Raw genomic sequence first — 27,777 nt, 5'->3', positions numbered from 1 at the left:
AATGTGATTTCCTGCCACAGGTTTAAAAGTGCAGCCTCCTCCACATTCTCAATTTATGCTGAACATGACACTTGATGTAAGACTACTTTTACACAGCCAGGTAGAGCACTGCATAAGGAGAGAAAGTGCTCTGTGACCACTTGAATTCCCCAGGAGCATCAGAAAAATATGCCAGTCACGAAGTACCAGTAAGCTCAAATCTTAAATTTCTAGGATGTTGATGTTTCAGCAGATGACCATTGATTTTAGATTTCATTTTCATTAAATGCCTCACAAGGAACAATTATGCCCACCTTAAGAACTTGTGCACAAGTCAGCTCTGCTCTGTGGAGCAAAGAAATTTGATTGCAAATTCACAGCAGAGGAGTTTTCTGCATTTTGAGGGTTGTAGATGTTCCATAGAGCGCCATGATAAAGACTTTTTATAATGATCAGGCTAATAAATGGATGGGGCAGGTCAAACCCATTAAGAAGTGCAAGGAAATACCAGGGGGAAAAACTAATTGCAACCTGAATACAGACCAAGAGTTTGAATACTAAAATAAACACAAGGACAAAGGACTGGAAATGTATCAAAGCTAGGAATAAAACAGCACAGTCATTGCTGTTTATTTAACTCCTACAAATTAGTCAAAAGTTGATCTAGAGAAAGTGTGCAAGCCAATGCATCAGGACAGTGCTGCCAAAGCACTGCACAAACGAGGATTACTCTTAAAAATAAATAACACTAAGTTACAGCTGATCAGATGAAATTCTGCCTATGAGACAACTCAAGTAATCTGTTTGCAGAATAATTCCACAGTTGTACAAATGGAGGCATATTTACAAGCAATTTGCAAACAGAAAGAAAAATGAATAAATTGATCAAAAATGCTATTTACTGCTGGCAGTTCATTTGACTCTCTGCAGAATGCTTCAACATTTATATTCCTTCATTGGAATAAATAAGTATTGAAATATAATGGATAATGAAGCAGATGCTAAAAGGCAAAGTGCACAGGATTTTTTTTCCCCCAAGATCAATATAAATCTGAATGAAATAAATGTTGAAAAGTGGGTTTTGAAACTGGGGACTTTTACAAAAAGTAAACAAACAATGGATTTAAAATATTATCATTACTGATGAATCACAACACTGTGGAAATGGCCTCGGAGAACTCCAAATGCCTTATAGAATATGGAAGGGGAGGGAGAACAAGGGAGAAGAAAAGGCCCTAAAAGGAGACACCACTGAGCCCTCGCTCAGCCCAGCCACCCTGTACTGATGTCACAAAATCTGCTGCATTGAGGCTGTGAAGCCAAATCTTAGGATTACCCCATGCATGGACATTTTATTTGTCTTGAACAAGAAAAATCTCAAGATGTGCAGGCTTGAAACAAACCAAGGAGAAACCTCAATGTCTTTGAGTGGATTTTTGTCACTCTGTGCTGTGAAAGGCTCCCACAGCCAGCACCTGCGCTGAGGTGGCAGCGACAAATGTGACAAAAGCAGGGACAGGAAAGCTCTGTCTGGAGATGACAACGTGCATTATTGATGGCTCAGCCACCTGCAGACCTCAGAGCTTGGAGAGGATAGTGACTCTGTCCCAGGAGGACTTGAGGAGGGTTGAGGGCAGGTGTGGGTCCCACAGGGCGCAGAGGGACAAGCAGCACCAGCTCAGCCACCACATCCACCCACTACCAACCCCAGCACACACCCAACACACAGCTCAGCCCTTCCTCCTGAGCCTGACCAGCTCCCCAAGAGCTGCAGCACCTCCAGGCTTCAAACCCTTGAGCAGGGTTTCTTCAAAGAGGGAGAGAATTTGCTGAAATTAATTTTGGGCTGCAGCTTCTTAAAAGGTGCCCATTTCTACATCAGGCAGATTAGCAGCAGAGCTAGCTGGAAGCTGCAGTCTTAATCAAAACCAAAATGCACTAAGCAGATTTCCCCTTTTGTTTGGTGGAAAGCTGCTTTCTTCAAGGTGACTCAAGACAAAAGGCAGTTTGCTTAAACAACAAGAGATTTTCCAGAGGTCCCCCTTTCCATCCCTGATCACTCCCTGTGGCTCAGGAAGAGAATTCTGAGACACACAGGAGTAGCACAGTGGAGTAGAACATCACTAACATCAACCAATCAGCCTCAAACCAGAACCAGACACAAACACTTGGATCCAAGCTTGATCAAAACTGGTTAGAAATGAGAAACAATTTGGCTACTGCAGGATTACCACTACATTAACTGGGAGGTCAACCCAACTCTTCAGAACTTCCATTATGAAGCAAAAGAATGCAAATCTCTGCTTTCCCCATCACCGCTCCAACAGTTACATATTCAGATTTCTTTCTGGAATAAGTGCAAATTTGCTTTGATTCTATGACATTTCATCACTTAATACATTTATAGCATGTCAAGGGAAAACTTGACTGAATTCACAATGCTGTACTGATTGAGTTCCTAATAGGAACAGCTGTCAGAAGGACTTGTAAGGATAAATTTCAAAATGGCATTTCCTAGTTGGCAGAGGACTTGGTGCACTTTCTGCACCTATGTACAGAACTTTCTGGATCAGAGATGGACAGCCCCTCTCTTCCCAGCTTCCATCAGCCCATGGCATGGCAGCTGCTGCAGCCACACCAGTGCCTGCACAAAATCTTGTTTTTCCAGAGTCCTGCACTTGAGTCTCAGAGCTGTGGAGTCAGGAAAAGCTTTGCTGCAGACTCATGAACAAGCTGTGGGACAGGAGTGAGAGATCAGTTGAGGAGAATCCACCAAAATGTCCCCCAGATACAAATACGCAAGCACAGAGCTCAGGTGTGAGCAGAGAACACAGAGCTGGAGGTCAGCATCTACATTAGCTGAAAATGGGCAAAAATGACACAGAAAACCAACTCAATTCAAGTTTAGCCCATGGCCAGTTTAGCCAATTCAAGTTTTGCCCATGGCAGGAAGCCTCAGAGCTCCCTGCCCCTCTCAATCTCTACTGATGAATGGAAAAACATCTGGGGAGTTTTGCTCTGCTCCTGATCCCTCCTCGAAATCTTCACATTTGTTTAGAAAGGTCTTCAAAATACAGCTTCCAAGGGAGCCCGAGCATTTCCAAATTCCTCTCCCTCTCTTCTCTGCAGAGACCTGCAAGGCCCTGACGTGACCCACCTTGAGCACTCATGACCCTGGTTTAAATAGGCAAAGACGGGGAAAAAATAGTGCTCTTCAATACTTGAAACCAACCAGTTTCAAATAAATATTTAAAGCTGTTCTGATTGTTAGATAAGCAGCTTCTGCAAAGAGATTGCAAACGTTGCAATTGTTTTGCCATACGGTCGCCAGCAGCTGGAAGCTTTGAGATGCCCATTTCAATCAGAAATTTTCCATTTCAAACACATTTGGCTGTTTGTTCGTAGTGAGAAATGCTTCCCATTACAAGAGCTTTCAGAAGACCACAAGGAGTGAAGCACAGGTGGCTTTTCTTGAAGTGGGGGCAAAGCACAGCTTTCTGTAAGCACTCCTTTTGAGCAGTAAATAAGTAAGAAAAGGTGCTGTGCCACACTTTCTGCACTGCCATTAGGCAGCTGAGGGGCTCCTGCCAGACCAGACAAAGCCTTCAGTCAGTCCCACAGAATATTCCCAAACAAATGAAAAGAACAGGGGGGGGGAATTCACTTTAAAGTGCGTTCATTGTACTTTCCTTTTCATTAAATATAATAATATGCAACAGCTCCTTGTGGTGTTGAATGGACAATGCTCTTCACTCTTTTTCCATGCCAGCACTTCAACCACTTGTACTTACATTCTTCCACCTAATCATTACCTCGCTGTTGTTAAAATCCATCATGCACTAGGGGCCAAATTTTGAGGTCCCCACTCAAACCCTCACTTAAATGAGCTCTTAGGAGGATTTTTGCATGATTAAGCATCACAGGTTTTTTCTCCTAACTCATATTTGAATAAAGAACACAAGAATTTGCCTTGATCATTACCATAATGCTTTCATGTTTTCCACAATGCCACTCAGAAGCCTAAAAATATGGCATAGAAGCCCTGCAGGGAATTAATGCAAAGTGTCTGCATTTGCACCAGGAACCAATTGCTGAAAGAAAAAAAGGATATCTGAAATAAACCTGGAGGATGCATTAGCAGAAGCACTTGTGAGCAACTTGCCCTTTAAAGTACGCATGGGACAAATTCATCTGGAGAGTCACTTCAAAGAGAATGGTCTGTAATCAAAATTAATCACAATTAATTTGGCCCCAGGTTTCTGCCACAGAGAGCAGCTCCCGCAGTCAGCGCTGCGGGCAGGGATGGCAGGGATCACATCCACAGCGTCCACCTCTGCTGATATTGCCAATTCTGCCCTGCTGGTGCCATCATCAAATGCTGCAACAGGATTCAGGCCAAATTTGCTTATCAGCTCTGAGCCATGAGGCCAGCCAGCAATATGTGCTGAATGGTGCTCTTTTGGAGGATGTCATCTTTCTATTTATATTACCTAATTCTTCTCCTCCAGCTCCCTGTGGCAAACCAACAGTTGAAATCAGCCAGCAGAAGCTAATAGGGTTATGTAAGTGTCCATTTGCTGTGCATATGCTCTCCCCCCTAAGGCAGGCAGTCACATGAGAGAGGTGCACCTTCCATTTTTGATGTCTAAGCACATCAGAGTTTTGGAGATGTTTCAGACAGCGTCTCCACCCTTGCTGGAGGAGCTGAGCAGGAAGCAAGCAGCAGAGAACTGTCACGGGGGCAGGCTCAGAGCCAGGCAGGAGATGCTCCTGGGCTGGACACGGATCCTGGTGTGCCCATCAAACACAGCCTCACTGAAGCAGGCAACGTCAGCTCCACCTGTGACCCCTCTCCAGGCATTGAGGAGTAGACACAACTCTTAAATTTCTTGCCTAGGTTTAATCCCTTGCTCTGCCAGCACAAAAGCAAAACATTTCCTTGATATGGGAAGATGCAGCTTCCCTGCCTCTTGACCCCTCTCAGTCTCTACCATCTGTTTCAAAGTAAACTTGGTTTATGGACCTGGATAATTCTTTTGTTCCAAAAATATTTAACTTACACTTAAAGAAACAATATTAATCCCTACGATCCATTAATTTTCATACTCTTCACCCCAAGGTATGTAAAAATGGCACAGGCCCTATAATTTGAGGGACTGTTGCCACCAGATCTCTTGCTCTCTGGAAGTATCCAGGGTTTAAAATATCAGGAAAACTCTCCAGGAAAGCTGAACTCCTTAACACCAATTTAGTGTTAAAAATATGACATGAAGTCTAAAGTAGGCATTTTAATTATGTACATTCACATTTTTTTCTTTGCTATTCTACCCTGAAACTTTGTCAGAATAGAGCTCACCAATACGCAGCACCAAGGTTTTACCCAAAACCAGAATCTGTAAATTCGGCTCCTCCAAGAGTTCAGTCACGTGAAGACAAAACTGATTCCTGCTGCCCCTTCTCCTCTCTTGAATGTGTATTTTGGGAGGTGTAGCTTCCCAAAGTATAGTAGTATCACTTCAAAAATACCCCAAGTTTTTTGCATGTACATTCCCGTGACACATATCCAAGCTAAGTGAAATTCAGCAAGAGCAACTGGAAATGCTGAATTCTTTTCCACTTGCTCCCTCCTGCCAGCAGATGGGCTCTGCTGAACCCAAAGATGATGATCCCAGCCTGTGTCAAGGATACAACACGGCAGAAAAAGAAAGAGCCATCACAGCAAATGAGGAATGTGTCATTTTCCCCACCTTTTCTTGGATGCTGAAGCAGAAGCACAAGGAAAACAAGCAAATCACTCATGACCACAGCAAGAATAGCACCAAAGTCTCCCCAAGCACAGGACACGCTACATACTTGTAGTAACAAAAAATATATCTGTCACTGCATGTCACACGAGCTCATTCAAACTAAAAATTTATCACTTGCTTCGGACCCCAGCCAGGTGACAGCAAATATATCATGGAGCTGTCAACAATCTGCTAATCTGGACTGTGAAGTGTAGGAATACCAGAAGCTTAAAAATATACTGCTCCTTCAAAAACCATAAATTTTGCTGGCTCTTTCTCACATACCACTGGGTAATAGGTCTGCTCCAGCTCCTTCACTCCCACCTCCTGCAGCTAAAGAGTTTCATTTTGCATGTCTATTTGGAGAGTGACAATCAGCCACACGAGGCAGTCAGCCATGGGTATAACTCCAAAGCAACACAGACCCTCTCTGGCTCTGTGACTGAGAGGAATTACAGATTTAACTGCAAAGCTGGTACAGAAATCCCAGGACAGACACAACTAGATTTTCAGAGACATCTGGAATAACATTCCTGCCCGTCTGGAAACCTGAGCTGTTGTGCTCTTTGGAACAGAGAAGAAAGCAAAAAGAAGAGAAGGAAGACCTTTCCTCATCCATCTGAAACCAAACCACGTGTCTGGGCTGTACCTTTTTGGAGTGGCACAGTCCCATGAGTGAACACTCAAGGACTCCAGCTTCTCCTAGATTGGACAAAAATTCAAACTGAGGTGGGGGAAAGAGCTCTGATTACAAACACAGGAGAAGTTTCAAAGAACACTTCACAAATAACAGCTTGTGACATTTCACACTGGGCACATTTCTGGGAGACTACAAACAAAAGCAAACTTCCTTGTTGTCCAAGTCCTGATGCTTTATTGTGGGAACCCAGGGCATCCCTCTGGCTGCCCTGGCAGGTCTGGGACCCTGGCAGGGGTCAGGAACCCCCTGGACAGAGCCCCCAGAGACACTGGCTGTGATCTCTGCCCATGGAAAAGAGTTTTCAATCTTACAGGGTGAATTACAAGCTCTGAGGGTTTGATATCAGTAATAATTAAGTGTGGCACAGGTGCAAAAGTAAAATTTTAGGATTCTAGATGAGGGGTCCAAAGGGGACAAGATGGAGGAAATTGGGTGTGCCTTGTCCTTTTTCTCCTTCTTCATGCCCTCCATGTCTCACTGTGGTGTTGGCATTTTTCTGTTGGTTCAGGCTGGGGACACACTGTCCAACGTAGGTGACAGATATTGGCACGTTCTTGTAAATGCAGCCCAGGGAGTTTCTGGTATTTAATGTTTGTCACATCCCACTGAGGGCAGAGCCCCACACGCTGCCCTGCAGGACAGAGCTGGGCAGGGCAGCAGAACATGTGAGAGATCAACAGAATAAACAACCTGGAAACCAGCACAGACCAATTATGGCTTCTGCTTTGGCAGCGGGGCTGACAGACAGAATTTCTACATCTCAGAATCATCAATAGCTCAGATTCTGACACTTTATGAGCAGCAAGCTCATGAAGGTCTCTGTTACCCTGCTCAGCCTAAACGCTCCTGCCCCTCCAGCCCTGTGACCTGGCCTGGCTGGAGAAGGCAGCTTGACTCTGCTCTTTGTGAAAATTCAGCTCTTTAGCTGCATTTCTCTTATGCCAAACACCTTGGTGTGCCTGCCATTCTTCATTTCCTCCTCTGGCCACAAACTTCAATTTTCTCTCCTCAGCTCTTAAACAGCGCGTAATTACAACTAATTATCGATCACTGAGGGATTACTAGATGACAAATCCAATTTCCACGCTGTCACCAAGCATGACTGACTGGGTCCAGAGGGGATGAAAGGAACCTGTGCTGAGGAGAACCCTGCGGGTGTTGGAGCTGGGTGGGACCAGCGGTGTCACCGAGCCCACCGGGCTGCAGTGGCACCTGAGGGCTGATGTGTTTAGGGACCTGTTACACCAAACTCCATCAATCTAACCAAGTGACAGTCCTCACCCTGTTGCCCTGATTCTTAGGATTTTCTAAAGCCTTCTGAGTTTACATTCTCGTAGAGAACTTTCTCACACAACTTTCTGTAAACAATCTATTGTTTTGCATCCCTCCATAGAGGTGGAGAGATTTGATGCGCTGGTGGTTTGTCCAATGTCATTGGAGAGGTGGCACCTTCACCCTCCAATCCACTGGCACCTTTGGGAAAGTAAAAATGCTGGAGTCAGAAAATAAACTTCCTTTTTTTCACCTTGCAGTAGCAGCAGCTCACATCGTGCTTTCACGTGTCCTGTAGCAACACTCACCCCAAAGAGATTTACAAGCCTGCAAAAGCCGAGCCTTTTACATCTGTAAATGTATTCAATTTGGCTGCATTTGTACCACTTTTACATTCCATTTCTGCAAATATCCTCCCAAGCAAGCGAGCTGGCAGCAATGCTCAGAGTAACAGCTCATTTCAGGGCAGAAAACACCACTCGGCTTTCCTCAAAGCAAATTTTAAATTTGTGTGCTTTGGTGCTGATCTCAAGAAATCACGAAGGGAAGGGGAGCACTGTGCGACCCCGGAATGCAGCTCACACGCAGCCCATTAATGGCATTTGTGAGCTGCAGCAGGGCAGCTCCCCAGAAATCAGGAGTCTGCTGCCACGTGCTCCGGGTTGTACAATAGAGGCACTGTGCACACAGAGCATTTAAGGAAAAAAAAAAAAAAAAAGAATTAAAAAGAGAAATCTGAGAGAAAAATACATGGTGCTGCTCAAACATCACTGAACGGAGTAAAAAAAAGCAATGTTTTAATAAGAAGTCACATGATGAATTGTTTCCCAGTTGTACTTCAATGGAGTTATTCACATAATTCAAGCAGACACAAATCCCAGTGTGAAAATATCTGTGCTCTTGTAGCCCAGTGGCAGCCCTTCCAGCATGACTTACAACAAAAGGCTGAAAAAGTCCACTCCCCTGGTACACACAAATTGGTTTATTATTAAAGCTCATCCAGCACCATTATTTTCTGACAGTAAATGTGTTTTTAACAGAACTGAAATTGCTGTGAAGAACATTTTTCTTGCAAATGTTTAACTTTTCTTTGGGGAAAAACCACATTTTTGTTTTACGTCTGTTTAACATTAAGATACATTTCCCTTTACATTCTGCTCCAAAGGAAGCACGACACAATTTAGAAAATGCTGCACTAAATCTTCCTGGCTCCTAAAAAAAAAAAAACTGAGAATGAGCCTTACATAAAGAAAGATTCCAAGTACCTTACTAAGGACTTTATTCATTAAAAAAGACTCAAGTCTATTCTGCTTCTTGTCTATGGAAGTGAAATATGATTTTATTAAATGAAACCCTTAATGTGTTTGCTAAGACTCTGTCAGGCTGAACATTAACTACATTTCCATTGTTTTTCAAGTCTGAAAAAGAAAGTTGTTCTGCAAAGAGACAATCTCACTTAGAGCTTCTTAACCTTCAGACCAGCAGGGAAATTTGCTTTATGAATTTGCATTTACAATATCCGGCTCACACGGGGCACGGTACATTCATAAAGAAAAAATGCAACAGCTCTCAGAAATTGTTTAAGGAAGGGAGGGGGGAAAAAAAATAATAAAGCACAGTACAAGCATTTCAGTTTGGGGCAGGAAATTGCAGAGATGCCCTCCTGGCTAGGGCAGCCCTGCCAGCTCTCTGCCCTTTGCAGGGCTTGCACAGATGGAACAGCTCCTAAACATCCCCCCATGGAGGCATCTTTAGGGGAGGGTGTGAAAAATGCACATTCTATGATTGGCTTTTCGCAAATGTTGCAATGAATATTATATGTGTAATGTTAGAAAGTTATGCTGTATTAATTCTCTTGAGTAGTGTGTTAAATATAGTTTTAGGTAGCAACATAATGTTGAAATAGAAACTCTGCATGTAGGAAATTTTTACTAGCTCAAGAAAGATATGAGATAATCAAGAAACTCTTCACACAGAGATGACAGTGACTTGGGGCCCATAAAGAGTTACAGAAAACACAAACATTCTTCCACCTTCTCTCCATCTTTATGCAACCACCAGGATTAAGGAGAATAAGTTGACAAAAACCAGAAAAGTTCTTAATTTGCAAGGAATTGATGCACCATGTATGAGATATATGAATATGCAACAGGCTGTTGCTTTTAAGGTTATTCCTTTGTTCACAAGGGATGCTTTTTGTGACTTAGTGTCTAAGAGCATCAAGACATCTGTAATTCTTTGCTTTTTATTGTCTTGTAATTGTCCAATTGTCCAATTTTATTGTTCTAATTTTTACTATTATTATTCTAATTATTACTATTTTTATAACCATTTTATTATTATTAAACTTTAAAAACTTTTCACAAGGGGATGCTCTGAGTCCTTTGCGGGGATCACAAGCGATGCTCCCCCTCCCAGCCAGGCACCTGAGTCCCCCCGAGGCGCATCCTGCATCCTTGCCGGAGCTCTTCCAGGCTCCCTGCTCCAGACACGAGCCCGCTCTGCCCTCTCCTGGCCTGAGTCCGGATGGATCCCAGCCCTGCCGGGATGGAGGGACACATCCAGGCTGCCAGCATCACCCCTTGGGGGGCACCTCCACGCCCACCGACAATCCAGTACCTCTCTGGGCCATCCCAAATCCGTCTGCCCTGCTAACAGACCCAAGGGACAAAGAGGGAGCTTTCCTCTCACTGGAAAATAACACTTGGAAGGTAGGAGGGGCATTGCCTTCCTCCTTTTGGAAAGCATCTGCTCTTTGAGGTGTATCGCTGGAAGATGAGCAATAAAAACAGTGATTTCTAAAATGAAAGCAATGACAGACGTTTCTTGTACAAACACGGTGAGACATTACAGATAAAGTGACATTGCATAAATAGGCAAAGCATTAGCACTATTATCACCAACAGCAGCACAGGGGACACAGCAGTTTAGCAAAGGAAGTGAAAAATAGCGGATGTGATTTAAGAGGCAGAGAAAATCTGAGCTGGCAAGTTGTAATTACTGCAGCTGAAAGCCAGCCAGGATCCTGGTTGACTGCCTCCAGGCTTAGGAAATGCAACCCAGAATCTTTAAATGACCAAATAATTGGGACCTGCTTTCATGTCCCCAGTGAGACACAACCATTGATGTGGCCAGGCCAAGGTGGAGCTCCAGGAGAGCCACAAGCACCGTCCTGCCTGGCACTCCTGACTGCAGATCCTACAACAAATATTGACCTGAGCCACATCTGCTCTGCAAGGTCATTTTCCTCCCACACTGGTGCAGCTGCAGGGCTTTTTCAACCATTCTTCAGCTTCAGCAGCCTGTAAGCATCTAATGCCTAGTCAAAGGACATCATTCATCCATTTTATGGTTCCCAGAATGCAAAGATATCTACCCAATTTCCTAAGAAACATTAATATTAAAGGATGGCTTTCGCAGCCCAAATCATGCAAGCTGAACAAAGTTCTCCTGACGTTTCATGACAAGGTGATTAATAATACCAAGAAGAAGAATGAAATGATACCAGATTATAAACTATTGTAAATCTTTCAGTCATCCCAGGAATAATGAATGTAGATTTCTTAGGAGAGCAGTACAGATTTAAACAGAATCATTTTAGTTTCCTTGTCAATCAAGAGGTTATTTATGTAATATCAGAAAGAGACTATGAACTCACATAATCTTAAAAGGAGAGTGTAGCACATGTCTTTAAAAACAAAGGATTCCAAAGATCATCTTATGCTAGAATTTCCAAAATTGTTAAAGAAAATGTTGCACCTTGACCATTATTTTTGATCACTGACCTTCCCTTCTCCAAGCAAGAGCCACAATGAGGAAAATGCAGCTGGACTTCAAATGCCTAAGCTGACATGACCAACCTTCTTCAAGCACTTAATTTAAGGTCAAAAATGTACTGGCCTAAGAATCCACTGGTCCAAAATGCCCCAAACTTCTTCAACGTGGGTTTTGGAGTCAAGCAAAATGCAAATGCAAACTCTCACAAGTTGTTCTACAAATGCTGTTAAATTTCCAACCTCCACCTCGAGACAAAGTTTATGGCCTTACTCTGCTTTTGGCTGCAGGGGAAACCCAGTGCCCTCTGACCCCTTGAGGCAGTCTGTCCTAGACATTACCTCAACACAATAATTAATAAGTAATAATACTGAATTTGAGCTTGTGGAATTTGCTCGGGCTAAATGTTCCAAAGAAAAATGAATAATGCATGCAGAAGAGATTCATTTGGGGGAAAAAATGTAACTTCAGTTAGAAATAAAGCCCTGGTTGCCTTGGCAAAGAGGATTTAATTGCTGTAATCGCTACATCTCACATAAGGTCGCTGTTTGAGGGAGTCCACAGTACTGCTATTCATTCTGTGGCTGCTCGATGGCAAATAAAGGACTACTGGTCCCTAGAGCATCAGGGGAATAATTCTGAAAAGGTTTAAATTATTTTTAAAGGGTTATTAGCTTTGGCAAATGAGTCAAAAGTCATCTTAGCTGAGGAGCACAGGTACTTACACCACATTATGGAGATGGCAGCAGGAAATGCCACAATTAAGAGTGTTCTGCTGGTGTTGCTGTGTGTCATTAAAACAGAGCTCCAAACACGACCGTTCCCTCTCCATCTGTGTCCTGCCCACCCACCCACTCGGGGTCGCCACTGTCCCTAACAAATTTCCCAGAGAAACACGAAGCCAGGACACTGGCACACACACGTGTGCCTTCACACAACCAAATTCAAATCGTTTCACTGGCACGGATCCTAAGGAGCTCTAAGGAAGTCAATTAAATCACCCCTCTTTTCTGGGTAACACTGAGAAGACTCTGGCCAGGCAAATTAAATTAGAGATGGGCCAGAGCCAAATTCCCAGGTCCAAAACTACCCAAAACTCACAATGCATTTGGATCCAGGTCCAGATTCTCACAGTCTGCTACTGCTTCTCCCTCAGCCTCTGCTACCTGCTTGGACAAAACAAACTTTTCAGGCTGTCCCCAGGCATCACTTGGTGCATTTTATCACCATCCTCCACCGGGGATCTGCATCAAAATCTCATCTGTGTGCTCCCTGTGGCTGCCTGGCACATTGCTTGCCCAGACCCTCATTAACTTGAGCAGATGCTTAGAAAGCTCATGAACAAGGCATTGCCTATCCCACACTTCTGCTTCTCTGCCTTTCCCACTTGCTGTCCTTCAGAACCAGCACAATTAGAGATGGGGATTTAGTGAAAATGCATTTGAGGACTCATTAATGCCACAAAAGGTTGGGCCACACAATGAGGAAAAAAAAGCAACTGAGAAAGTTTGCTTGGCAGGAGATTTTTCAGAAGGATGTGGTGGGGAGACAAGGTACATTTTGGTCTTGGTGAGCCATTTAAAGGAAAGCACAGTGGGGGAGAGGAGAGAGGAGAGGGGAGAGGGGAGAGGGGAGAGGGGAGAGGGGAGAGGGGAGAGGGGAGAGGGGAGAGGGGAGAGGGGAGAGGGGAGAGGGGAGAGGGGAGAGGGGAGAGGGGAGAGGGGAGAGGGGAGAGGGGAGAGGGGAGAGGGGAGAGGGGAGAGGGGAGAGGGGAGAGGGGAGAGGGGAGAGGGGAGAGGAGAGGAGAGGAGAGGAGAGGAGAGGAGAGGAGAGGAGAGGAGAGGAGAGGAGAGGAGAGGAGAGGAGAGGAGAGGAGAGGAGAGGAGAGGAGAGGAGAGGAGAGGAGAGGAGAGGAGAGGAGAGGAGAGGAGAGGAGAGGAGAGGAGAGGAGAGGAGAGGAGAGGAGAGCCACGCTGCCCACGCGGTGCTCCAGGGCTGCCAGGGAATGGTGCAAGGAGTGAAACAGCTTTCACTGAAAGCACCATTTGCTGTGCCTCAGAGTGGCAGGCTCATTTGTCACTGTTTTCTTCTCCTGCAGCTCTTTAGATTCATCTGGGATCCAATAACTTTGTTAATATGATTTCTTTCATAACCTGGCCGAGTACAGCATCCGAGGCAGACGTGGCAGCTATTTGAAGCATTAAATACCTCACACAGCACAGCTCCCTGCTCTGCCTTGTCCAAAACCATTTCTTTTGAGACTTTTATTGACATAAATTGTATGGGGAGCAGGAGCAGCACCCAAAACAAGAAGATATGTTGACAATTTTCTTGCAATATTTGGTTTCCTGCTCTTTCTGAGAGTCCTTTCTCCCCAAAGCTGTCAGCAAACTATCACACTGGCCTTCTTCTATCAGAGCATGCAAAAACTCATGGGTAAACACAAGGACAAAAGCAACTCTCTGTTGCATCAGAGGGATCACGAAGAAATTGAGATCAATGTGCTCACTCAAAGCAATACTTCATTAGCTTCACAGAAGAGTAATCTGGTTTTTATCAGGATAAAATGACAGTAATACATGGCCTAAAACATCTCAGGAAAAAAGGAAATTTCAAAGTAGTGGCATTTTTCTACTTTTAATACTATTCATTACTCTGAATGTAATGAATAGAAGGAGAAGTAACTGCATCAACTGTTGTGTCTGACTTGTTTAAACAAGACTGTGATTTACTGCACTGCCAGCTAATGAAGAGCTGTACAAGAAGCTGATCAATGCCATCATTGTCTGGCAGCACAAAGCAGGGACGACTCAGCATATTGTCCAAAACAAAGGCTCCCCCCAAGCTCCCCACCAGGGACTTGTTGATGAGGACACGCAGTTTGCAGAGAGCCACAGCATGCCCCTAACTTGAAATGATCACTCAAAGACAGGAACCTTTGCTGACCTGTGTTTCCAGCCTGAGTACAAGGTAAAAAATAAAAGAAATGGATGAAGAAAAGGAAGACAGCTGTAAAACATTAAATTGCCCTTTGTGATACTGTGAATTTAAGCAGTTTTGTCACCCCAAGGCAGCTTTGTGTTCGTTAATGGAGGTAACTCAACTCAGAGCTGGCTGCTCACAGGCACAGCTCGGCTCCTAATTCCATCTTCTGTGGTTTCCCTTCCCATTTCAGAGCTGCACCAACACTAATCACAGCAAAGGTAAGACAGGACAGCCCCCAGCAAAAGTGAGTTCTGGAGAAGAGCAGTGGCAATGCCCTGGGCTGGCTGCAGAGCCTGAACCTTTGGGGCCCTGGGATGCAGCTCCATTGTGGGAACCCAGGGCTTCCCTCTGGCTGCCCTGGGACCCTGGCAGGGCTCAGGAACCTCCTGGACAGAGCCCCCAGAGACACTGGCTGTGATCTCTGCCCATGGAAAAGAGTTTTCAGTCTTAAAGGATGAATTACCAGCTCTGAGGGTTTGATATAAGTAATAATTAAGTGTGGCACAGGTGCAAAAGTAAAATTTTAGGATTCTAGATGAGGGGTCCAAAGGGCACAAGATGGAGGAAATTGGGTGTGCCTTGTCCTTTTTCTCCTTCTTCATGCCCTCCATGTCTCACTGTGGTGTTGGCATTTTTCTGTTGGTTCAGGCTGGGGACACACTGTCCAACGTAGGTGACAGATATTGGCACGTTCTTGTAAATGCAGCCCAGGGAGTTTCTGGTATTGAATGTTTGTCACATCCCACTGAGGGCAGAGCCCCACACGCTGCCCTGCAGGACAGAGCTGGGCAGGGCAGCAGAACATGTGAGAGATAAACAGAATAAACAACCTTGAACCAGCACAAACCAATTATGGCTTCTGCTTTGGCAGCAGGGCTGAGAGACAGAGACTTTCTACATCTCAGGATCATCAATAGCTCAGATTCCGACAGCTCCTGATCCAAAGGGGTCCCAGCCCGTCCCAGGCAGCTCAGCACCCCGGGCAGGTGAAGCACAGCCTGTCCCTGCCAGAGCCCTCCCTGCACATCCCCACCAGCCCCTGAGCAAGCAGGGAGCTCTGCAGGAGCTGCCTGCAGGTAATTAGCAGGAGCTGTCATGTCAAAGCCTTTGGAGAAGGGGTTCAGCCTACAACAAGCTTGTAGAACCCGACCCATTATGAAATGTAAAATCTCTTTCCATTACCATCAACAAGGCAGAGCTGGTGTCAGGTCTCACGGCGTATTGGCACCTTCCAGATCCATGGGAGTGCTTTTCACATCCTCTCCCCTGGCAGAGCACAGCAATGCCTGCTGACACTGGCAGACAAGAGCTTGCCAGGGCTCCTCTCGCAATCCTCATTTGTCAAACGAGCTGCAGAGCCACCAGGGACACACAGCACCACCAACCCGCCTGCAGAGCAGCATGAGGCACCTGCTCCTGCACCAAGCAGCTCAGAACAAACACAGCTACCTCTCTTTTTAACTAATTTATGGCTCTGGAGATGAGATACAGCAAATGAATTGACATGACATTGCCACATCCTTACTGCTCACAGGTGCAGATGAATGAGATAGCTGAGGTGCTGGAATTCAGGGTTTGAATGGAAGGAGAAGTAGCTTTCAAGGCAAACCAAACACCTTTTCCAGTGGGAAGTGGATCCTTGTTTCATTCCAGCTGTCCTCGGTGTTCTAACACACACATAAAATATTCCCAAAGCACAAAAAATTAAAAATAACTGGCACACTCTTCACCTCCTCAGTGAAAAACACTGGTGGAATGCACACACAGGCTAAATATTTGTAATCAATCTAATTCTGCACTTTGATCCACCCTCCCCTCCAACTCTTACAAACACGTCCAGGACCCCTCTAGCAGTGCAACAGCCATTTCCACCAGGAAAGATCTCAATTAAAGCCCTGTTTTATCACCACGAGGCTGCAATCCCATCTGGAAGCGCTTCCAAGCCAATATCCAGCAATTCCCAGGGCTTCCCTCTGCCACTGGAGCTGCTGCTCTGCCTTGCAGTGATCATGGACAGCTGATTATTGCAGCACATCGTTGACCTTTATCTCAAATTCCATTAAAAACCTTTATTGACTGTAGTCTTGCAGGCTCTTTGAGGATTCACTGGGTCATTTATTCCCTGTCGGGGATCCATCGCTTTCTGAGCTTTTAGAATTGCTCCAGCTCTAAGGAGGAGTTATTTCTTTGGTCATTTTGAGCTGGTTTTAAGACTGTATGAGGGGGTGGTTTCTTTTCTTCTCCCTTTCCAGGGTGGCTAGGGCAGAGATTATCTTAAGGCATGTGAGGAGGAGAGAGGAGCTGCCAGTGTGGCACAATGATTTCCAGGTTTTCATGGGTATGGATGCAGCAGAACCATGGACTGCCAGCAGCTGCCAGGGCAAAAAAAACCTTTTTCCCTTCAGCCAAGAGACATTCAGTTCTAAGTACTCCATACAGCATCCTTGTGAAATTTGTATCTCCATGCCATCATGTCAAGTTTTCACCAGCTACAGCCAATTTGTCTGGACCACAAGCTGGCCTCAAACAGAAAATAAGAAAAATAAAAGAATGTTTCAACCTTTCCTGAAAGAGAATTTATAGAAATGGTTCATTCAAGCCAAAAAAACCATTCTGGTGACAGCTCCCCCAGTCCTCATAAAAGTGTCCTTTCCCATTCAGTAACAAAAAAAAAAAAAAAATAGTGGGGGGAAGGCAATATTGGCATCAAATTAAGCAGGAGCTCTAGAAAAAAAATATAGTGTGAATCTGTACTAGAGGAATATGAAATAGTGCATAAGTAAGGTTGCACAGACATATCTGGCATTTCCAGACTTAGCAGTGCTTGATATTTTTATTAACATTATGTATCACTAGTTCATATTTACATTTAGTTCCATGGACATTTAGAGAGGAAAGAGAAACCAAAAATTTCAACATTTCATCCTGGATTTATTAAAATTTTGGGCCAAAAACCAAATTATTCCCAAGCCACGAGTAATGGCTTATTGCTATGATTATTTCTAAATCAGAACCAGCATTTCAGCTTTCAGAAGAGTATTTTTTTCCTTTCTCAACACTTTGATTTCTGCTGAATGTTCATCCTAAAATGATGTTTAGTGAATCATTTCTTTCTCTCCCCAGTAACAATGCCAGTGGCAGTGCTTTCCCATTCCCAGCAGCTTGCTGAGGAGTGATGAAGGCCATGTGGAGCCTCCTCCTCACAGGCAGCCAGGCTGCATTCCCCACAGCCTGTACTCTCATTTTCTATGCATTTCCGGATCCAAAACCTTCTGTTTTCTTTCCCTTGTTTGCTCTTGGCAGCTATTGGCAGGAGACATCCTCTTAATGATCTTTTTCTGGCCTTCTAGACGACTGCTCAGACTTCTCCAGATCTTTCATTATTAACACAGAAGCCTTCTAAGTCACTTTTAATGGTCTGTGCAATTTTTATTCCTTAGCAGGAGACATCACCTCCTCCATATGGATATATGTTTATTAATATAAATCCTTAATATCATTTTGCCTAGTGAGGATAATCAGGAAGGGTTTCCTGGCAGGTATTAATTACATCTTGTGCTGGTTCATGCCCCAGTCCCAAGCAATCTTTGTCCTGCTCTGGGTGGAGCAGTGGATAATCCTTCTCCTGGGGCTGCCAGGGCACAGAGGGACAGGGAGGTCCCTGACAGGTCCTGCAGCCACAGCTGCACATGCTGAGCCACTGCTGCTCCCATTTCCCTTCCCAGGCACCCAGGACCTGCTCTCAGCCCCTCACTGTTAATGCTGTTTTTTCTCCAATCTCCAATTTCCCCAGTCTCCAGCTCCATTCTGACCAGGCACAAAGGAAGGATGGCTCCTTGCTGTTGGGGAGCCACGTTTGGTGTGTGACAATTTGCTGTTAATGCTCAGCTTTCATGAGCAGCACATCCTCACTGATAGTTTGGATGGGGAGACTTGGAAAACAGGCCAAAAATCCATTGTTTGCTCCTAAAGAGAGTGTTCTCATTTCTTTCCTATAACCAAGGGGCAATTGTCCATTTATTCCATTAAATGTTCTCCTGCTGTACAAATTGACTCCCATTTTTCTTTTAAATACATCCTCTGAGTCTCAAGATGGAGTTAAATAATAACAAACAGCACAGAAGAAATAGAAGCCATTCCCAGTGCTATTAGATGAGATTTCTGTTCTTCCAGTTAAGCAGGAATTGTTTTCTCCTGTCTCTTTTATAACTCCTCCATGTATCAGGAGACTTCTTCTGTTTAGCAATTAGCACTGAAGTTGCTGTTACCCCTTCTGTAGTCACGATTTCCATATTTTCTTTCCCCATTTACTACATTTTATCTAAGTTTGTCAGTGAAGAAGGAAACAGAGATAGTCCAGCACATCAAAGGACAAAAAGTGCCTGAAAATTTGTGACACTTAAGTACGCACGAGTCCTGCTGGAATCTCAAAGCTGTCCTTCATTTTTACCTTTTTTTTTTTTTTTTTTTTTTAACAAGGTGGCCCATAAAAGAGTTTAATCTTGGCAACATAGCCCATTTCACCTACCTTTACAGTTAAACTATGCTTAGTGACAAGCCACCAAACATAATGGGCAAAATTTATCTTCCAGGATGGTGAATTTTGCAGTACAGATCAGACCAGCAAGGCCACAAATTAATCTCCAGTGTCACGAGCATTTCATCACACACGTGTATAGATCATCTGTCAACAAAGGCAGCAATATGAGTGGCAGGCACAGCAAAGGCACTAAATGCACACTCTGTCCCCAATTCTGCCCCTTGACACATCTGTGTCCTTCACACGCTGCCTGCATTCCAGGAGGAAAAGAAAAGATATTTTATTTAAAACACAGCACCACTAGGGCTCCAACTCCACCTGAAATTCAGGTTGTTGAACCAAAATAACCAAGACTTAGCTCAAGCCAAGCAAAAGCAGTTTGGACTGATGGAAGGGGCTGGAAGTGATGGCTGGAGCTTACAAACAAGCTGCAGTGTCACCCTGGAAGTGACAGGGCTGGGAGGATCCAGCAAGGGGGTGTCTCTCAGCACAGCACATTGCTGAATCAAGGAACTGCTTCCAACTGCTTTTCACTTCCAAGCTTGCTTAAGAAGCACAGATTTCACCAAAACAAAAAAAGAATCAGCTCCCATATGAGAATTGAAGTCAGTTCTGCTAGGAAAAATCCAGCATAAAATAAAATACTATGCAACACAGCATGAAACAGTAAAGAGGTGCATAAAATTGAGTATATCTCCTCCTTTGTATCCTGTCAGAGCTCAAGGCTGTGCTGAGAATGACTTGGGTTTGATCTATCCTCTCATATGAGCCAGACCCTGCTGCACTTACAACAGATATGATTAAAAACTATCAGTTATATTAGGCAAAAATATATTTCCCAAGGCAAACATTCACTTCAATGTATTTTGCTCTGGCTATAACACACAGAAATTCTATGTATATAAGAACCTTCTGGGTTTTCACAGACATTAACACTGAGCAGAAATCCAGGGAAAGCTGGTGAGGGAAACTGCATAAATTAGATGTAGGCACTGTAGTGCTTGTATTTCCCTCAGCAACATTCCCTGCCTTCCATGGAAACTTCAGCTGAAAATCTCTCCAGGGAGCCAACATATATCATTCAAAATAATCACAGCAACAGTTGCAGGTACTCTTCCCATTCTAAAGGGCAGGTGAACCACCATCAGAATTTCATCCTGCCTCTCAGCATTCAACTGAGGGGTAAATAAAAATACTTTCAGTTTCTCTGATGAAAAGCACAATGCAAGCAAAGCCAAATAAAAGCCCAGACAGGCTAGACTACAGAGAGCCAACAGTGAATTTTCCAAGGAAATATTTCTGGGCACGTAAAACATGCTGATTTATTGTACCAGAAACATTTGCTGGACATGAACAGATCCCATAGACTTTTCAGAGAAGGAAATCCACATGGAAACCTGCCTTGCCAGCAGCTCAGGAGCACTGAGGTGGACGTTCCACATGTTGGGAGAGCAGCTGGCAGCTGGAGCCACGCAAACCCCATGGGCTGTGGGACGAGGTGAGGTCTCAGCAGCAGCCAGGCTCCTGTGCATCATCCTGGGAGCTCTCTGCTCCCTCAGTTTCTGCTTCCCTGAAAACCCAGGTCAGCCACTTGCTCAGTGCTTCCAGCACCTATTCTGCTTTTGAAAGACAGCATTTCAAAAGTGTCTCTGCAAGAAGTTTTTGGTTATTTCCTGACCAGCAGAAATATCCAAACTCTGCCCTTGCACCATTTGTTACGAGGTAAATGGTATTTTTAAAATTCCAGTGGAAAGAAAACATCCTCGTCTTAGGTTGTCTCTAATACCTAGGGAATTTTATCTGTGATGTGGGGAAGAGAACAAAACCCTGAGAATTAAGAGCTGATGTTAAATCCTTGCAGAGCCTTAGGCAAATTCTATAATCTCTCTGCTATAGCACCGAGGATCAATACACGCCTGCTGAAACCCAACTGCTCCGTGAGGCCAGTCCATCCACTGACGGTGGATCCTGGCCAAATCCATATTTAACAAATTAAAAACAGTAAATCCACAGAAAAGCAAGAATAAGTTGTGTTTAAAGGAAGCCCCTTCCCGACCTAAACCTTTTAAAGTTTGGTTAAACCCCATTATATTTCTCAGACATTTCCCCCGTTAGCAGCGCTGTGCTGTGAATCCCTTGTCCCTATTCAGGCAGCAATCTGTAAGTTTATTAATATGCATGTGCTATTTCACAAATGCTGAACGATTTGAAAGTGCTGCATAAGGTTTGCTGTCTGTTTTCTCAACATCTGTCCCCAAAGTGCACTCGTGTCACGTTCTGCTCCCATCCTTCTCGGATCAAAAAGTTGGAAGTAAGGCAGGAATGTGCTCTGAGCTTTCCTTGCACGGGCTGCAGCTCCTTCTTTCCCGAGCGTCTGCAGCCTTACAGCAGATGACACTTTCCAATTACCTTCTGGCCCTTTTATTCCCCCAGTCTGGCTCACATTTCTCTCTGAATTTGGTCCCTCTGCAGCTCTGAACGCAGACTCTGACAGCTAAGGATGTAACAAACACTCAGCACTAACCCTCGGGGTGGTTAGAAATGCCTGAATTCTCTTATTACAGGCGGATTCACATGGAAAGGTCAACAGAGAGTCCCCAAACTTGAAACAAAAGTGGGCCACAAAACTAGCAGTAAAAACTTGAAGAGGCAGGATGGGATGATCTTATAGGAAAACTGAAGACAACTTGCAAAGTTTAGCCCCAAAACTTGGCTGTGCCAAGGGATTCCTACACAGGCTGAGCTCATTTTCTCCCCTCTGAACAATGCAGCAAGAGTTCTCACCACATTTGACCTGTGCAGGATGTAGCCCGTGGATTTTGGAAAAATGATGATGATAAAGTCAATAAAAACAGAAGTAACTTCGCCAAAGAAATAGAAAACCCTCCTGCAAACTCTTTAGCAAAATACATGACAGCAGTTACCCTGGTTGACTTACAGAGGCAGAATTTAAGAGGCAGAAATATGACTAGAAGCACACAGAATTAAAACAAAAAATAACCAAAGAAAGATTTATAGCCCATACTTTAAAATCAATGCCCATGGTCCAAAAAGTGTCTTCTACACAGATAATTCAAGACTATCTATAGTTTTTCCCTGTTGAAGAGTAAATGCAGAAGTTCTCTCAAGAAAACACTAAATATAACCAAAGATTTACACCCAGCATTGATTTGCCCCTATTTGTTTTGCTTACAACACTTAAAAAATTCTCTTACCTTAATACAAACTGGTCTGCAAGTGAGTAATCAGCCAGGAAGACATGGAAGGTCACAATGTCACCCTCTCTGACCGGGCTGAGTGGTAAGTGAATAATGATATTTTCATCCACCCTCAGCGAAGACTGCTTTAATTTGTCTTGATTTGGGTAAACAACGATGCTACCAATCCTCTCCATAGCTGACAAAGCTTGGTGCTCATTCTCTTCACCTGCATGGATATTGTTTTCCCATTTTGCATCCTCTGGAGAACATTCCCCATCCACTGTATAAAGCTTATAGAAGAGCTCCACAGTAATCCCTTCCAGGGAGGCTGTTTCCTCTGAAAGCAGGGGTGGAGGGGAGCTGAACCAGCTGGGGGATAATTCCAACTCCACAACACATAATCCTAGGTGGCCTGTCAGCCTGCAGCTGGCCACCACTTCCCTCGACTCCAGGAAAGCAAACATCTTCACGCAAGGCAGCATCTCCTCAGGGTCGTAGTCATCCCAGTCCTTCCCCGCAATGTAGAACAAGGTTTGTATTTTAGGTTTGTTGGAATAGATTGAGCTGTTGATTATGTGGGATTTTAATTTCCAGTTAAAAGTGAATTTATTTGCGAAACCAAAAGATGCAGAAGTCAGCATGAGGTCCAAGGGAACGGGTTGTTCAACAGAGAAGGGTCCATACGTGGCATTTAGGACAGGCGGCTGTTTGGCTTTGTATATAAAGAATGAATCCACCCTGGACTGCAAACTGGAGTTCCTCATGATATCCTGGTTGGCCTCCTTGAGGAAGAAGAACGTGTCAGCATTGGAGATGTGGGCGCTCGCAGGGAGATACGTTGGCAGGTTGGAGAATCTCTGGATGCTGTCCATGATCCCTCCTCGGCTCTCCACCACTGCGGGCCAAAGAGAAAAGGAAACAGAAACTCAAATGTTTGCTCAGCACGGCCCTCAGCTTCTGACAAAAGCAATGGATTACAGGAGATCAGGGCTGCTGGCCACAGCTACGGAACAATCTGACACGGGTACGTGGGGTAACACTTCTGCTCAAAGCTCAGGCTGGAACCTTTCCACCTTCCCCAGGCTGTTATCTGCTTGAAAGCCATTCACCAAGGACTGGGTATCCCCAAGACAGGATTGATTGGCCAGATCCCAAACTAACTTCCCAAACTTTTCACTGGCAGTCTATTTTATTTTTCTTTTATCATCAGATCAAACTTTCAACTTCTCCTCACCCTTGTTCAATGTGCCTAAGAAACTGGCATATTGAATATTAGTAGCAGCAAAACAGAACCGTTTAAGCAGTAAAAAATGAACATTTCCTTTAATCTACCATCACTAACACACCAAGCAATGGGGGTTGAACATCTGCATCACTCCCAATCCATTCTGCCAGGTCAGCAGCTTGGAATTCAGTGAGAACCTGATAAAAGCTTCATGTTCTTGAAACCAAAACTTTTTACAAAAAAATATATGGGTTTGATAGAGGTCTCAGTGGGATGGATTTAGAGGCAAGAGTGAACTTGAGAGAAGGAGAAATCCTTTACACACAGAAGGTTCTCAGACACTTAGAAAGATTTTTTGGTTTAATTCCTGAGGAGAATAAAACACATTTGGAAACCACAAAAGTTTCTCTACAACACAATGGTCAATCCTCCAGCCAGCACCGAGCGATTTTTCCCAGGAAAGAAAAGATTCCAGAGGGAGGGAGGGATCAAACAGCCATCTTTGGTTTGGGCTGGTCTCTAATTAATAGTGAGATATATTCAGTCTGGGCTGTGATCCCACCAGAAACAGTGGCTCTTTCAAACTAACAATTCCTACACTCCAACAAAAAGCTGAATCCGAGCTCCTGGGACTGCCTCAGAGGAAACAAACGGAAAGCCAAGGAATTCCAAGGCAGCAGTTCCATAATGCACAGAGATAACAAAGGCACAGTGGCAGAGCTAAGGTCAGAGCTCTCATTGTCTCTCCAGAGCTGAGCAGTGATTTCACTTTTTGTCAGGGCTGGGCAGGGCAGATACACAGCACACAAACAATTACACCTGCTCCAGCCAGATGACTCAGATACGTGCAGCCACGATTTAGCAGAGATAAAAGCTCTAATATTTAAGCTATTTTTTTTTCAGGTTGTGTATTTTTAAAGCCTACATTTATCAAAGACAGATTCTAGGCCAAATCTCATCCATTTGACTTTGCTCCATGCTCATTCTCAGTTGAAATTCTGGTCATTTGTTTTTCCATAGTTTGATATTATCTACACTTGTTTAAAAGCCTCTCATTTCAGCACTTTTGCCTTTACTTTTGTTGTAAGTTTTCTTGTGTCAAGGAGGTTTTTCAGCCATTGGAATATGCTTTGTGGGAATGAATAAACATGCAAAAATCACACAAAAACAGCCAAAATAAAAACAATTCTCAGCAGGAAACACTCTGCCAACCATCTCCTCTCTCACCATTGCACCTGGGGATCAGGTCAGGATTTCCTCTCAGCTTCACAGCCCCAGCTGGGTGTCCCCTGCCTTGCTCTCATCATTAACATCAGCCCAGCTCTGGAACACACCAGCACAGCCCACGGTGAAATGCAGAAACCCGAATGATGAGAAACTGGCAGTGGCATCACACGTGGGACATCAATTTGCTAGTCAGGAAGATTGTCCTTGGTCCTTCCCTGCCACATCTCCCATCCCATGTGGATGATGGGCAGTGGGTGCTCCCCTCCCCAGGCAGAAAGTCACCAAGGGACGTTTCAGCAGCCCCATTTCTGCCCTGTGGTTTATTAACCATTATAATTATTATTATAGGGCACTTTGATACATTCTGCCATCATGCAGCTTCCCAACTCAGGAGCAAAAAGTGAACTTTGATCCTGGGTAAGCTGAGGCAGAAGAGAAGGAAGGGTATTCTTTCTTTGCTAAACATTAAAATGCAGACAAGCCCCTTTCTGGATTAATTGTAAATAAATTGAACTACATTTGAAAGCAATACTTTTGAGAAGTTGCATTTAACCTAAAAACTTTACAGCCATACAGATAAGCAAGCAAGCAGATAAGCAAGGGGCCAGAGCAGCAAGAGTACCCTCTGATTTCTGGAGCAAGAGCTAAAATCTCCTCCCAAGACACACCAGGTTGCAGAGGAGATTTAAACACTGACATAGTTACAAACCAAAAACAAGACAAGGCTTAAATGCATTTGTGTTTACATTACAGGACTCCCACACTCACTTTATGCAGATATTTTATCTCTCTCAAGCAGTGATTTACAGGAAGTTTAAAAGGGATGTTTTTCCCTTTCCTCCATTTCATTTCAGTGGCAACTTTTCAGTGCCTCTGCTCAGAACTGGCACGAGGACTGGGATATCATCCTGCTGTAACTCAAACAAAATGAGACACAAATTCTGTCTGAAGGCTTATATGGGAAGCCATAAACATCAGCAGACAGGGCTGGGCTTTGTCCTAGAACCAGCCTGCAACAAAATATGATATCTGAATTTAGCAGCATTTTATGATGCTGTAGGAAGATCTAAAAAGAAATACTTCATACGATGGCAGGCCAACACCCCACCTTTTTAATTCAGCACATCAGCACCACAGCATCAATCTCCTTACAGCAACGATCAGAAACCAGACACATTTGGAGCTTTCTGGTGTGCCATAATGCCATGGAAAAATCACCTGATCCTTTAATAAGCACTCCAGAAAGATCAGAGAGGGCAGAACATTAAATCAGAATGTGGGTTCATTCTAATTAGGCACCAAAAGAGAGCAAGAGCTGAGCAAACGTAAATGGGGTAAATGGGGACAAAATGAGCTTCCCCAGAGCCCAGTGCTTCCTCAGACAGGGCAGTCTGGGGCACTGGGGGTGTTGAGGGGAGATGTGTGGAAATAACACACTGTTGGATGTGAATTGAGATATTTAGATGGAATTTTGGAAAACTTTTCCCTTGTAACAGATTCTCTGCAGGTGCTTTGTCCCTTTTAAGACACTTATTTGGATTAATTAACTACTGACACCTACAGCAACAGGTCAGCTTTTAAAACATCATCATTGCAATTCTATGCTTAAAATCCTTCCCTCCAGAGTTGGGCACTATCCTCATAGCCCAGCTCATGCTGCAAACTCAGAGTACAGATGGAAAGAAAATCCCCTTGTGATGTTTCTGAGGCACAGAGAGGGAGGAAAGCAGCAGGCACACACAGAGCATGCAGTGCTGAGCATCAGAGATGTCCCCTCCTGGTCCTTACCCTGCCCAGCTCACGCCTCAAATGAAGCTTCTGTTCTGTTCTCTTGATCATTTTTTTATCTAACCATAAAATTATTCACAGTTTTTGGTTTTAATCTCGCTTGTCCCTGGAGTGCCACCACAAAAAGCAGCACAGGACTAATAGAGAAGCAAAGCCACAGCTGCAGGACAGACTGTGCAACAAAAATCTGCCATTCATGGAACTCAAGATTCCACTGAATCTTTCACTGAATTTCTTAGATTTCCTACTTTTTAATAAGAAATCAAACAAGTATCCTGCTGGAAGACAGTGGTGGCAGTGGCAGGTCAGTGTTAGAAACAATGCATCTATTTTGAGATTTAGTAAGAGTAAAGTCTTTTAAAACCATCATTTTGTAGCTAAAAATGAAAATAGTTCCTGATGGAACATAAAACCAAATTTCACATCTAATCTTCTCTCTGTTTTAGCAAACTATTTAACAGGAGCCAAGTCTTCCATAAGCCATCAGTAATTCTGAAGCTGAAGGTGCAAGGAACAACAACTGTTTAAAATTGCAACTCTTTCAATATCCTCTTTCGCTGAAAACAAACAAGAAGCCAATCCTGCACCTGTGGAAAAACTGTGAAAATGTTAAAATTCATCTTTCCTGCAGCATCATCAGAACTGCAGAGCGAGCTCATAGAGACACTCCTCTTTGTAAAAGAGGAATCATTTCAAGTAATGTGGTGCCAGTAAGTGCTATGATGTTATCCATGACTCACAGAGGCAATCAATGGCTTGTCTGTACAGGAGAAAAATCACCAGCCCCTCCCACCAGCCCCCTCTGAAACACCACAAAGATCAAACTACACATGTATATTATTCCACTATAAAAATGGCTCTGTTCATAATAATTATTTTGTTCTGGGATTGCAGGCATTAGCCTTGAATAAAAACACACTGTGCCCCAGAATAGGGTGTCTCCACAAGGAAAGCTATTCTGGAACTCATCAATTATAGGAAAATAATTAATTCTGGACCAGCTGTGTGGGTCATTTTGTCTCACGTTGCCAAGGGATGCTGTTCAGAACCCCAGCCAGGCTGCCCAAGGTGATTTGGCCTGGCTACAGCTGGGAAAACTCTGACTCCTGGGGCTGGCAGGAGGAAAAGGAGGAGGATGATTGCAGTGTGGAAGTCTACTACGAGTTTATTCATCCTCTGAGCACTGTGAGTGAGGATGTGGGGATGAACACCCCCCTCTGCTCTCCCTGACTCACTCAGAATGCAGTGAAGTAGCCAGGAAAGGAGGATGTCACTGTTTACTTCCTACATTCAGAGCCCAT

The 27,777-nt window shown here is 44.1% G+C and overlaps 1 protein-coding gene across 2 annotated transcripts in view; it reads right to left on the bottom strand.

The window, feature by feature from the left end:
- Nucleotides 1–27,777, bottom strand: part of TMEM132B (transmembrane protein 132B) — a 228,985-nt gene that overhangs the window by 144,199 nt on the left and 57,009 nt on the right. For both annotated transcript variants that reach the window (XM_085593384.1, XM_031506201.3), the window contains exon 2: nt 22,252–23,131. In XM_085593384.1, coding sequence (XP_085449510.1) covers nt 22,252–23,131 — 880 coding nt within the window. The remainder of the gene's footprint in view (nt 1–22,251; nt 23,132–27,777) is intronic.

This window comes from Lonchura striata, chromosome 15 (assembly GCF_050655825.1).
Source record: "Lonchura striata isolate lonStrDom1 chromosome 15, ASM5065582v1, whole genome shotgun sequence".
In the NCBI taxonomy this organism is placed as follows: domain Eukaryota; kingdom Metazoa; phylum Chordata; class Aves; order Passeriformes; family Estrildidae; genus Lonchura; species Lonchura striata.
The sequence above is the reverse complement of the archived record's forward strand: the minus strand, read 5'-3'. Positions and strand labels throughout refer to the sequence as shown.